This window comes from Peromyscus maniculatus, chromosome 18 (genome assembly GCF_049852395.1).
Source record: "Peromyscus maniculatus bairdii isolate BWxNUB_F1_BW_parent chromosome 18, HU_Pman_BW_mat_3.1, whole genome shotgun sequence".
In the NCBI taxonomy this organism is placed as follows: Eukaryota; Metazoa; Chordata; class Mammalia; order Rodentia; family Cricetidae; genus Peromyscus; species Peromyscus maniculatus.
Window position 1 is genome coordinate 38,868,802 of NC_134869.1, and position 14,373 is coordinate 38,883,174.

At 37.4% G+C, this 14,373-nt stretch overlaps 1 protein-coding gene across 1 annotated transcript in view; it reads right to left on the reverse strand.

The window, feature by feature from the left end:
• The window catches only part of Trhde (thyrotropin releasing hormone degrading enzyme), a 407,391-nt gene that overhangs the window by 289,731 nt on the left and 103,287 nt on the right, over nt 1–14,373 (reverse strand). The window contains exon 3 of the mRNA XM_006988963.4: nt 3,158–3,284. Coding sequence (XP_006989025.1) covers nt 3,158–3,284 — 127 coding nt within the window. The remainder of the gene's footprint in view (nt 1–3,157; nt 3,285–14,373) is intronic.

Consider the following 14,373-nt stretch of genomic DNA (forward strand, 5'->3'; position numbering starts at 1 on the left):
TTCCGTTTCATAGCTTAATACCAAGAAGTAGAAACACTACGCACCTTATACAAATGGTTTTAATAACCCAATTTAGAGATCTTAAAATAAATCATGCTGAGTACACTGTCAGCTTAGGTTGACTTAAAACGATAAAGAAACAGCTTTGTCAATCAAAGATAATCAGTTAGCACCCTAACATAACAAGAAGCACTAGAATTTCTCTCAAGGAACTCTCACCATAGGCTACCTGGGGTGAAAACTCAAATCCTTAGACAGAAGTTAGCATGAGGTTAGCCACAGTCAATGAAGTTAAGCTGTTCAGCATTATAAATGAAATAGAACATAAGAGAGAAGTTCATAAATGATATATTCAGAAGTCAATCAGAGCAAAATGGCTTCTTATAAAAGAAGAGCTAAGTCTGGTATAGTGGCTTATGCCTGCAACCCTAGGACATGGGATATTGAGGAGGAGGATTGTTGTGAGTTTGGGGACTCTCTGGGCTACTTGGTGTGTTCTAGGTCTGCTTGGACTCTCAGAAGAGTGGGTCTTCTGGTTTTGCATTATCTCCGATCCCCTTACACTCAGACAGAGTGCCTACCTACCCTACTCACTCTCTTCCAGGCATGACTATCTTTTTGCCAGTCTTCAAACACACCATTAAGTTCTGAGTTCACACTCTAGCCACTTCATTTCCTTTAATAAGTACTCATGTTCCATGGTTTCCACTGGGCTCACTTTTTCATTCTCTTGAGTTGATATCTAAATTCTTCCAAATAAAAACTTCCACATCAAAAACCCTAATTAATTAATTTTTAAGAGCCTCAGCCTCTCACACATGCCAAATCTAGCCCTCACACACTTCCTAACCTTCTATTCTCGTTATTTATTACAATTGATTGATTGATTGATTTAAACCAGGTCTCACAACAGAACCCAGCAGACTTCAAACTTGTTGTCCTCCTGCTTCAGCCTCTTTAGTGCTAAGATCACTGGGAGGTGTCACAGCTGTTTAAATGATTATCTCCAACTGATAAGCTGTATTTGTTACTAATTGGCTTGCTGTCTGTCTTCACCTTGTAGAATGAAATCTCTAGGAGACATAGGATTTTTCCCTATTTTAGTCACTATAGTATTTTCATCATATGAAAAAATGATTTCAGCAGGCTCTTACTAAATGCCTATAGAATGTATGAGAGAAGGAAAGAATGATAGAATAACCCTTGCAAACAATTTGACAAACCTGAAGGGTCATAGCAGTCTCAGTTAAAATCTAGAATACATCTACAGGCATCATTAACAAAGGCTGAGCTAGTGAATATAAAATTTACTTAAAGTAAAATTCATAATATATGATGGAAGGTGAGGATTTGTCAAAAAAATGATTTTGTGACTAGGGATTTTTATGTAATGTGTATTTAGAGAGCATACTTATAAATCCATTAGCATACACATCTACAGACATATGGAATAAGTAGACCTTTACAAGAAATTCCATAAAGCACCCTGAGCTGTGGTAACTCCCCTGGATATATAAAAAGGAGTATGCTGCGAGAAGTCAAATCATACAATTATATACACCATAAGGTAGCTTAACAAGTAATAGTAATGGTGAATAAAGCTTTTTTTTTCTGCAGATGAAAGCCTGCACGGTTCAATTGTGAGTGAAACGGAGGAGCAGGAATGAATCCTGCTGCAAGCTGACAGTTACATGGAACCCCCTGAAGTTATAAATTGAGTTCTGCTGCTAATTACTGGTCTGAAGGGAACAGGGAAAGACCCACATTTTATTTCTCCTGCTCAACTTGCAACATAAGCACTTGTGAATTCTACATTAGGGTCAAGCTGGGAAGTTCCCAGGTACCCGGGACAGAGAACAGCAGCATCTCCCATGCAAACAAGGTCAGGCAGTCTCTTCTGCCTTGGGTGACTACCAGTGAGATCTCTGTGAAACAGACTCTAAAAGGGATATAGATGCAAAAAAGGAAAGGGTACAGAGCCTATTTGAAATAAAACTTTGTCTATCGATGTGAAGAGTGAATATTTCCAAAAGATCTTGCCATTTTGCAATACAGTTCCTTAAAATGGAATGTCATGGCCAGAGATGATGATGCCAGCTATTCTAACTACTTTCTGAACTACTCATTGTATGACCAATAATGCTACACAGCAGGCAGAGACTTTAATGAAATAGGCCCAGTTCTCCGGGGAGGTGATCCTGTGGTTCAAACTAACGTTTTTGATCAAATAAACACTTTATTCTTCTCAACAAAAAACAAATGCATCTTATGTGGATTCTGACAAAAAGAAAATACACTTGGGAAGAAAATTGACAAGAGAAGGGTGAGTGGGGAACAAAGGACTGTTGTGATGTCACATATAAACCAAGTTTCTGAAAAAGGAAAGTAACTTGAACATTTCTAATGCATATATGCACCCTTTATAATGTCCTGGAACATTCTAGCTCACTTCCTGCCAAAAGCGCAGCCTCATTCAGATTAGAATAATACATTAATGCATTTATTCACAGGACCAACAATTACTGAACACATTCGCTCTGCAAAAAGAATACGTACAAGAACATTCCATTATTATAACCATTTCCATTATTACCAAGTTTCTCTTCTGTCACTTTTTTATTAGCTTAACTGTGTACTATAAATACAATCATAAAAAATAATCTAAAGGAAAGCCAATTCATTAAGATCTGACATTTAACAATTTGGAGAGAGAGAGGCTATCCATGGCAGCCCTGTGTGCAATATTGACCAGTTCTGAGAGTCAGAAAGACTTGCCTGTCTCAATGCTAAGAAACACCTTCAATCCCCTTATATGGAAAGTGCTCTAATTGCATCTATCCACATGGTCGTTGTAGTGATTAAACTAGATTTTTGGCAAGCACCCTTCCATAGGAAGTATTTAACAAACCGTAGCTATTTGGGTTATTTTTTGGGATTCTGACTCACATAATGCCTTCCTTAGTTCCCATGAGCACTTACTGGCAAGACTCCAGAACGTTAATCTTATTTTACCTCTTCAGAAGAATTTATTTTTGTGCTCCTCATCTCCAAAAATATAAACCATTGAATTTTTATGCTGCTGGATGCTTCAACTAATGATGAAGAAAAAATTCCACCTTCCAGGAGTCCTTCCAATAAAATAACCAAGAAATCTTACCTAGTTTTGGCAAAGAATAGGGCACTTTAAAGTAGTCTTCATAAAATTCTATTAATCTCTTTGTAATGTGGAGAGCATAGTCCCCGGATCCTCTTCTGATAGCATCAGGTCTTGCATATAATCGGACCTAATTAAAAATATATATAAAAGTTACTTTAGCCTTTTGGTACTTGAGTTTTATTTTCCCTGCACATATGAATCTGCACAAATCACTTTGGCTAGTATAAAATTAAACAGGGTTCTTGTTTATATATATATATCAAAACACACTGTGGAGAAAGAGCCAAATTTAAACAATCGACGTAGCCAAGTTGAGCAAAGTCACAATTTCCTCACTTTCCAGGATGACATAGAGAAGATTTATACACCTTGCGTCAAAATAAATATTCTAAGTTATCACTTACATGTGCTTGCTAGAGATATGAGGGCATGGTGGATTAGTATAATGGATCCCTGGCTCAGCAAGAGAGAAAACTCATGGTCTGTTAAGACATGCTGCATCAAGGTTTGGAAGAATTACCAAATTGGAAAAAAATATATGTTTGCATGCACGTGTGTGTGTGTGTGTGTGTGTGTGTGTATCTTACTTATGCTTCCTTTTTCTAATTTTTGTTCTTTTGAAATCAACTGTCTTTATTCCAAATATACAGCATAAGAACAGAAAACTTTTCATGTGCATAAGCAACTACCACTCTGGAAGGCTCTCTGCACCTGTTCCTAGATTCAAAACTAGCTGATGTAATTCATATTTTTAAGACAATCTGAGCATTTATTATTGATTCTTAAAACAAGCATCATAAATTATCTAGTCCTTGACCAAAATAAAGAAGTCCCAAAGTGAGAAACATAAAACTGAACAAAGCTAACAATCGTATAGAAAAGGTTAAAATGAGATTAGTTTTCATAAAGCTATCCAGCATCTTTCCTTCCAAAGCCTAAATCTGTTTTTCACAGATGTGGTCCCTAATCCTCATACCAATTCTTTGAATAAGAAGTATGCATTTCATGCAGCCGTAGAAAGGATAGCAGCATGGGAGTTGGATTTTAGTCCTACTCTGACACTAACAAAGCTGGGGGATATTGAATAAATCATTTAACCTCTTTGGGTCTTATTTATAAAGTGATGCTGTTGGCCACCAGCTAGTTGCTGAAGTGCTTTTCAATTCTAAAACACATTACTCCCAATTCCATTTTACAAACAAGGGATTCTGTGTCCTTTTTAAATCACTACAAAAAAAAAGTGGTTTACTCAATATACCAAATGGATAGTTTCAACAAGAAAACAAAAAAGCTGTATTCAGTTATAATACAATTAAGTCTCTATTATCCTTGCCTAAGAGAGAAAAAGAGATGTACAGTCAAAAGGTATAGGGTTGATACAAGGAAAATACATTCTGTTTTCATGTTAGGAAGACATGTAATTCAATAAAATATCTGCTAAATTAAATAGCAATTGTTTGCTCAAATTGTAAACTACTTACTCCCTGTCAGCAAAATCAAATGACAAATTTAACTGATAGTCATCAACAGTCTTAACTGGAATGGTGTAACACCAAAAGCGACCAGGACAGGACCATGTACATACAGCAGCAGTAGAACCTGCCACTCTGAGAAGTAGTAATTACCCTGCCATGACATTAACTCTTTGCAAATATGCAATGCCTAATACAAAGTTCTCAAAACAAAATGTCCTCAGAGAGGATGAGTACCCTTTTGATTTAGGAATAAAAGCTCTCCAAAGAGTCTCTTTAACACACGAGAGAATCACTGTACTCATGAACTCACAGAAGGCAAGGTTGCCTGTACAAGATCCAACCAGGCAACATTCCAGAATGGAATGGCAAGGGGTTCATGAGGAGCTATGGACAGATGTGCTATTAAACTTAAAAAAAAAAAGACATGAAATTGCAGGGATAGAGAAATGGGGGTGGATCAGGGAGGAATGTAAGGGAGGAACTGAGGTGAATTCAATCAAAATATGTTATAAGAAGTTCTCAAAAATAATAAAACATTAATAAATTTTGAAACTAAGTAAATAAATGCATGCTAACTTTAAAGGCACTCATAGGCAGAGCTGGCTTACAAGGCAGGGAGGGAAGCAGGATAAAGGGATATAAAGCAAGCAAACAGAGATGGGTGCTGAACACAACCAATGAGAAAGAAGATACAGCCTGTGCCCTGGCAGCATCCACAAGAGACCATTGGTCAGTATCCATTATGCATTAATTCAACCATAAAACCGTCGCTTTGGTACATTTTTTTTTGTACCAGATCCAAAATGAAGCATTTTTCATTTCATACTCAGGAACACATGCTGTCCACCTAACCAAAAGAGCCACAAAACAGAAGACAAAAAGCAATGCATGTGTCATCACCATTCTCAAGGACGTTCTCAGTCATTAGGGGAAGTGAATGACAGGTAGTGATAGGTGCTGTGTGAACAATAAACTACAAGCAGCAGATGGATACTGAGGACAGATGAGGTTTGCAGAAAGTCCATGGTAACTAACTGGTAGATTGATACTAAATCCATAGCAGGGAAACCGCAACACGACATAACAAGGGTCACTGACTTAGCATTTAGGCAGCACAGCTGATTTGGGTAGAAACACAATCATGTCTGTCAATCAACTCTCCCAGTTACTCAAGCATTCTGTAGAGCCAAGCAAGAGAAACACAATTAAATCAATCTGGTTGTCAAGATTTGATGGAAATAATCCAGCTTGAATGCGAAGACAAAATGGACACATGCTTAACCCAACATCTTCATTTTCCAGTGCAGACATTTATTGCATGCCTGCTCTGTGTCAGGCATTGTACTAGGGAATCGAAATAGAACGATAAAACCCCTGCTACAAAATGAACAAGACATTTATACTTACTGCTCTTAAGAGGTTCACAGTGTGTGGAAAACAAACAAATAAATCACCAACAAAAATACAACCCAAGAAATAGAGCACTGCACATTCTGTCTTTCCACTCAACAGACATACAAAGCTAACCCTCTATATCTTATCCCCTCATCTTTTCAAAGACATCATTCCCAAAGCATCCCCTTTATTTCCATATCATCAACTTTTGCTTTCATGGTGTAAACAAATACTCTGCATTCTTTCTCATAATTTTTGTTGCTGTTATTTGTTTTGCTTTATTTTCTTTTCTTCAGACGAGGACTTTCTATGTAGGATTGATGGGCTCTAGCTCCTGATCTTCCTGCCTAAGTCTCCAAAGTGCTGGTATTGTATATATGCGCCACCACAACCAACTTCCTATGCTTGTTTATTTTCTTTTGAATTCTGTATATATCTTCCAGTTAGAATTCTCATAGAAAGAATGTGTGAGTTAACATCTAAGCCAGAACACTTTAAAAAATAAGGGGCATGCCACCACCTGAGATACAACAGGTTTAAGCAAGGCATTGGCTATCTACATTCCCTGTTTATAGTCTCCCTAACACTCAGGAAAACAACAACTTTTGTTCCTACTAGAACTAGAACTGTTCTCAATAGGATCAGTAATAACACATGGTGGCAAATCTAACCTCTAATCCAGTGCTCAACCCATCCACAGAATTTACATTTAGTTGATTAGTTAAGGTCCTTGAAACTGTTTCATCCTTGTTTCAATTCACAGACCTCTTTCGTTCTGTGTTTACACTTGGTCCCTTAGCTATAACATCTAGTTTGGTGGTTTTAAATATGACTTCCAAACGGATGACTTGCCAAATAATTTTGGGCTTCCAGAACCATTAACCAACTGTCCACTTGACATCTGCACTTGGAATCTCAGGCTTCAAATTCGAAAAGTGAACTCCTGCTGATCCGTACACACAGCTGCTCCTCCCCAAACCTTCCTCATCCCAGTTCTTCGCACTTCTATCCAGCTGTCTGTACCCAGCATGTCAGTATTATCCCTGCTTTCCTCTCTCCCTCGCATCCCAGCATATCCTTTTGCCTCTGCCTTAAAGAGACACCTAGAACCCTGAGCTTCTCACTACCCCACTGCTAGCACTCCGGGCCCAGCTATTTCTTTCTTATTGTTCTTGACAGAGTAATCAAAAATCTCTCTGATACATGGGAATCAAATCCTGTTATTCATCTGCTGTTCGCCATCTTTCCATCTCATTCAGGATTACGCCAAAGGTTGGGTTTTTTAGTTTGTTTGTTTGTTTGGCTTTTTGTTTTGTTTTTTAAGACCCAAAAATCATACACACATTTGATTTTTTTTTTTATTTTAGCTCTCTGGCTTTTATTTCTACGGCTTTGCTGCTCCTTATACTAAACTCAAGGCTTTTGAATTCTCCCTTCATATCTCCACAACTCACACCCTCACCATCTTCAGATAGCTGCCCAAGTATTTCATGCTCTGAGAAACCCTCATGCTGCCCTAGTACTACCTAACCCGATCCGCAATTTACTTAGCCTGAGATACTACCATTCAACAAAGCATGTATTTTTATTATCCATGTTACTTCTTTCTACTTTCATTCCATGAATATAACTTGAATGGGGGCAAAGAATTTAGTCTACTCTATTTAACCGTGTGAAAGCATTATGTCTTTAGGTAAAAACATTCTGTATGAAGTGAACCAAAGAATTTAATTTTGCAGGTATATACCGATCCTAAGAAATAGGACCTATGTCTCAGAAGAACACATGTTTTAACTGAAACTTAAAAAAATAAATCTGGGGGGCTGGAGAGATGGCTCAGCGGTTAAGACCACTGGCTGTTCTTCCAGAGGTCCTGAGTTCAATTCCCAGCAGCCACATGATGGTTTATAACCATCTGTAATGATATCTGGTGTTCTCTTCTGGCCTGCAGGTATACATGCAGGCAGAACACTGTATATATAATAAATTAAAAAAAAAGAAAGAAAGAAAAAAAATAAAAAAAAATAAAAAATAAAAAAAATAATAAATAAATAAATCTGGGACATTGGGGAGATGGCTAAACAGTTAAGTGCATTTGCTATTCATACAGAGGACCCAGGTTTGTTTCCCAGCATCCACAGAGAAGCCCACAATCATCTGTAACTGCAGTCCCAGGAATTCCAATGCTTTCTTCTGCCTTCATTAGGTATCAGGAACAGACCTGGTACGCATGCATCCATGCAGAAAAACATTCATACACTCAAAGTAAATAAATCTTTTATTTAAAAAAGAAAAAAACATTAAAACTAGATGTAGTAAGAGCTCTTATCCAGGACTGAGCCATGTTATTTTAAGAATATGAACACAAGCTCAGATAACCATGCTCTCCTGAGGCTGATATATCATTCCACAAGTGTGGTTCTATTTGATCGTCTTTGGCTCTATTTGATCTTCTGTGGCAGGCAGGATAATTCCCCAGATAATAGTGTTTGAGTCCTAATCCTTGCCTGCAAAAGTGACTTTGCACTTACAATTTATTAATAGATGGATTTGAAGATGAAAAAAAGGCTAGATGTAGTAAGCTACAAAATGGGAGCATGTGTAATATCCCAGACCAAAGTATCACATTGTTTATATATCTATTTATTTACTTATTTATTTGTTGGAGGGTACATGGTTATAGTATGTGTGTGAATGTGAGACAATATCTTTTGAGAGTCAATTCTCTCTTTCCACCATGCATGTCCTGTAGATTGAGCTCAAGTTATCAGATCTAGGGGCAACCTCCTTTACCCACTGGGCCATCTTGTCAACCCACCGGATCAAAGCATCATAAAACAACAACAGTGACCAAATAGTATGTGATCTCAAAGGAACTGCTAAATGCAGGTGTTTTATTATAATAGATACAGAGATGCAAAGAAAGATTTTAAGCAAGGAAGTGATAAATCTAGTTCTGAGAAAGATCACAAAGCAAATAAACAGAGATATTATATAGCAGACTACTTAAGATTGCATGCAGAGAGGCGGATTAGAAAAGTGAGAAGATGTACAGTGATAAATTGGACAAGTAAAGAGAAATTGCAAGCAGTGTTACAGGAGTGAATGTAAACCATGTGGCAAAATAAGACTTTAATACTGTGGGTGTAGGCCAGTGGCTTGAAGATTTGAGACACAGAATGCCATGATCAGAATGAGATTTGGGAGTGACTGCATTGACATCAGCAAAGATGATAGATTAGAAGAGAATAGAAGTGTAAGGAAATAGGTTACAGTAGTGTAGAAGTCCAGGTAAAAGGTGGTAGAACTGAAGAGAGGCAATAAGTATGCAAAGAAATGGATGGATGCATTCAATTGATCCTAACGCTCTTGAACAACCCTTTAGTTACCAAGTAAAGCCAATTGTCATCCCATTCTCACTTAAGAACAATGATTCAACTGATCTGTATTCCGGTTGCTCACACCAGGGCCCTGCAGAAACAAGTGAGATCCAGTTGAAGGATCAGGGGAAACAGCCAAAGTAGTTCACAAACTGAGTGATTCCTGTGTGGTTAATGGAGTGAATTTGGAGATAATTCCCTTAGTACCGAGGGGAGAGCATCCCAGTTGTTTGTGCCTTTGAAACTGACTGGGCTCAACTTAATCATGACATGGAAACTGAATCTTCATGAAAACACAGTTATCACTTAAAGGCAATGAAATATAATTTTATTACACCTGCTTATTTGCATTTTCTGACATTCTCTGATAAGAGTGCAACTCTGGAAATGTAAATTGCTTTCCAGGCTTTATCTGTCCACTATAGAGCTTCTACCCACAACAAATATGAACCCAACTCTATGGATGTTGAGATTCCACACACAAAAAAAAAGACATCACACTAAGACTGGCACATGAGAGTTGGAGATTCATATTTCTCACGGCCAACTTTTACCAACTTGTGGGAGTCGGTTAGCTTCCCTGGTTCCCTGTTCAAAGTGCCTGCCCGAGGTAACAATTGCTCATAACCTGTTTATTATAGTATGCCTGAGAGATTGGTGTGTCATATTAATTTGCCTGAATTTGCCGCACCTAGTCCTCATTGAGTATGTGACAAATGAACAGGTGATTTTCTGTGCATAATCTTATTCCTGTACATTTTTCTTGTCCTTGAAAATACAATCTAACTGGTCAGTAACTTTTCTCTATGATTTACCCTTAAACACTGCTCTGTTACTCCCTAAACTGACTGTGAACTTCATAGTGATTTACAAAAATTACTGGAGTAACCAGGAAAAAGAAGAATAATACACTGACTCCAGAAATTTATTCTGATAGCTCCGCCCTTATGACCATGCTCCAGCGCTGTGACTGAACGTGAAGCCATGTGTAAACATACATTTCATCATTAAAAATAAAGTGATAATGCCTGTTGGACCCAGTGGCCTTCATATAGTTTTATGGACCATCAGTATTTAAAATGCTTGTTCAAGCTTTTTGTAATAGTTTAAATGTTTTAATAATCAGAAAGAACAAAAATCCTATAGGCAGATCTCTTCAATCTCTTTCATGCATCATTTTCTCACAAAAACAGTGACGGTAATTAAGTATCAGCTGTCCTGAAAACTAAATTGTCTGCTTAGAAAGCATGTTGGGAAAGATGTTGCCATGACATGTGGATTTAGCAGGAAAGAATGCTGTCTACTTAAGGATGGCACTAGCAATAGACATATGACACTATTAGGGTGGAAAAGTTTTCGGGACAGAATCACATGGAAGAGAACTTCAGATATAGTACTCAAGCTGATTCTCTGATAGTTGTGTAATTTAGAATAAGAGCAATAGAATCTGTTTAAGGAGATTGTGATGGGGTTCTACATATTTGATATGTAATATTTAATAAGCATCTGTTGACTGTCAGGCAACTCTTCACGTGATGAGTGCCTAAAGGTAAGCAAACAAGACAAGGTCTCTCCTGTCAAGGAACTTGTGCCACAGTGAGGAGACATGGAATGAGGTCTTATGACATCAGGTCACAATGGGCTTCTAATTTACACCATCTCATCAGAGAAACCCTCTGCACAGAAGAGGTGATTCAGTGGAACTCAGACTGCACATCACAGAAGTGAAGATGGGCAATCAATTATTTAGACACTTACATATAAAAGTCTACATTTTATTATATTAGAGAGTCCCAAAGAAAGTAAATATATATACACAACAGAAATGCACAGCAAAAAAATGTAAGAATGAACACATAGTTGTCAGAAACACACTGAAATCTTCCACTAAATAAATTTCAACACTGTCTCCTAATAATTTACAAAACTTCCCTGACTTTTTAAAATTTATCTTCACAAAATTCACCTGTGGAATGAGTACAGCATTCGCAATAAATTCTGACTTCGTAGGTAAAGAATTTGGAAAGATTTCATATCACTGAGTTGCTTTAGAAGACAGTGAAACTAAATCTCTGTCCACAGATTTTTTTTACTAGTCTGTTTAATTATTCGTTGTACTAAGAAATGAATTGTGCTACTTTCTGTGTAATTATGAGGAACACTGTATCATTACAGCAAACAGCCAAGAGAAAGAAAATCCCATTTACAATAGTAGCACACCTGTTAAAGAAAATAGCATTTTCTCTAATGTGACATTTGCAATTTGGTATTTTAAGTTAAATAAAGCTTTGGGTTTGCCACATTTATTTGCAATATATATGTGTACCACAAGAGTACATTGGGAACTTTGCAAGGCCTGGTAATTATTTCACGGTTTTAAAGTATTATTATAATAAAAACAAATTTACTTTTCTTTCACTTAACTAAAGAAACAGTACCTTCCACTAATAATTACAAAACAATATGTTGTTGCTAAATTCTCAGCCAATAGAGCTGAATTCATTCATGTATATGAATACAGTTGCACACTGGTTGTTCTTCCTATGAACCAGTAAAATAGAGCTAGACACAGGGAAATGTCAGTAATTGGGCTCTTAGAAGAAAAATATATATTGATACAAAGAGGAGAGGATGCGGTGAACAAAAAACTAAATGTCTGCAACTTAAGTGTTACTTACAATTCCAAAGATAATGTTTATTTCTAAGGGAAGGGGAAATAGATACACACAAAACTCTAAAGTAGAGAGCCAGTGCCCAAGTATGAAGGCCAAAAAACATGAAATTGGGGGTGGGAAGAAGAACTTACAAGAGCCAATCGGGGTTTAGAAGGTCCTAAAGGCCCTGGAGGTGGGAAACTGAGACCACCCATGACATGAAGTATAGAATATGAGTCTGCTTGCTTTAGGAAGCTGAGAGTTACTTTAGAATCTAAGGCAGCGCCATGGTGGGAAACCATGAAGGGAGATTATTCCACCAGCAGAATAATTAAAGTATCCTCAGACACAGAGGCCATTGAACAGAAACTTTAATATTACAAGAGAAGTTTTATTCTGTGGCATTTATAGTGAGAATGGCAAAGCTGGCAACATCCTGTGTCCATCACCTCATCTTCACCCTAGTCAAGGAGCAAATTCTGGGAACAGGAAGGATTTGGAAATCAGGATTGGTAAGGAGTAAAATCACAATACTTAGAATGAGATATGTGCTACTATTAAAATCATAACTACTTGAAAACCTATCAGTTGAGAAGGGATAATCAGAAAGAAACACCAGAATCCCTCACTGAGTCCCCCTTTGTCATCCATATCACAGAGTTATAGAGTACAAAAACAATCACAAAAACATCTTTAATGAAGTTGAAGACCAGCCTCATACTAAATTGTATTCCAGACAAAATGTAGTTTTAAAGAGAACCCAGGGTGTTATGGCTGATAATATGGCTCGAGTAGCTTGTCCCTATTTATTTGTCTTATTTTTTCTCTTTTATAGAATTTTATTAAAGATTGGGGAGAAAAACACCTGCTGAGAATCCTGAGACTGATTTGCTACCCACCGAGGGGCTCCTTTTAGTTCCAGTGGCCCTTATACTATAGATGAAAAGGCTATCTATATTTAAAGCATGGATACTTTGTCCTTCTGTCTTAGTTAAGTTTTATGAGCCTCCAGCCAATGTATTCACTCCTTTCTGTGTCTGTCCCAGTACTTTACTTCTTGTAGGGAGAGAAGGCATATGGCTGACTGACATCATATGGCAATAAGCTCTGAAGGTCCTTATCCATTTTTGAACTAAAACACAGCTATAACAGAGTCACTGTACCTCCCCACTATACTTTGCTTCAGGCAAGAAAATTAGTACCGCGGCAAGCTCTCTCTCCTCTGCTCGTAACTCACTTTACATTTATCTACTAAGGATAAATGTAAAAGTTCACTGTGGAACTTAAGTCATTTATGGGTACTTCAAGCAAAGAGATTTTTTTTAATAGTTATACTTTTATTGGCATTTGCTTCTAAATATATGTGGTAGACCTAAAACAACCCCCAGAGCTAGCAACACCCTATGCCCTAGCCTATGGAACTCGTGAACACGACCTTATGTGGGAGAGGGCTTTGCAGATGTGATTAAATTAGGAGTCCTTAACATGGACCATGATCTAGGTTACCCATGTGGGCTCCTCAGAGGGAGTCAGAGGATGTTGAGAAAGTAACATATAACAAAACAGAAAAGAAATGTGAAGATCCAAGGATAGACAGAGGAGTAATAAACATTGGGTGCCGGGATTGCTGCTAGGAAGACAAGAGACCAGATCACCCTCAAAGCTTCCAAAGAAACCAGCCCTTTGGGCTACTTTGGGATCTCTAACTTCCAGAAGAGGGAACGAGGAAGAGTAGCTTTACACTAGAGCCACTGAATTTGTGGCAATTTATGACAGCTGCAACAGGACACTAATCTATTAAAATGTTTTGTCTTCCTGGCAGTTAATATGCCACCGTGTATTGAATTTTCTGCATCTTCTGGGAGTACATTTTATGTTTATATGCTTCTGTGCCATACACTGTAATTCTTCACAGCTTTCAATCTGCTAACTTTGACACACCTGCATTATTTAGCTATGGTACTTCCAAGCATATTGTTACACAAAACTGGTAGACACATAAACAGAAAGGTGAGTGAATAAAAATTAGTGCCATCTACAAGGCTTTCCCTCTGTGTTGTTGTACCACATGTGACTCAAAACCATGTGGGATACTCACTGAAATGTTTAGAGTCCTAGACAGCATATACAATCCAGTTCTGGCTCTGGAAGCTATGTGTGTGTACATAAACACATATAAACATATTTATAAACATAGACATATATAATAAAGAAATAAAGCATTAAAGACACACATATATGTTTACATATATCACTACTATTTCTTAAAAGTTTTGAAAAATATTATTGTGGTGGTAATCTAATTGTATATT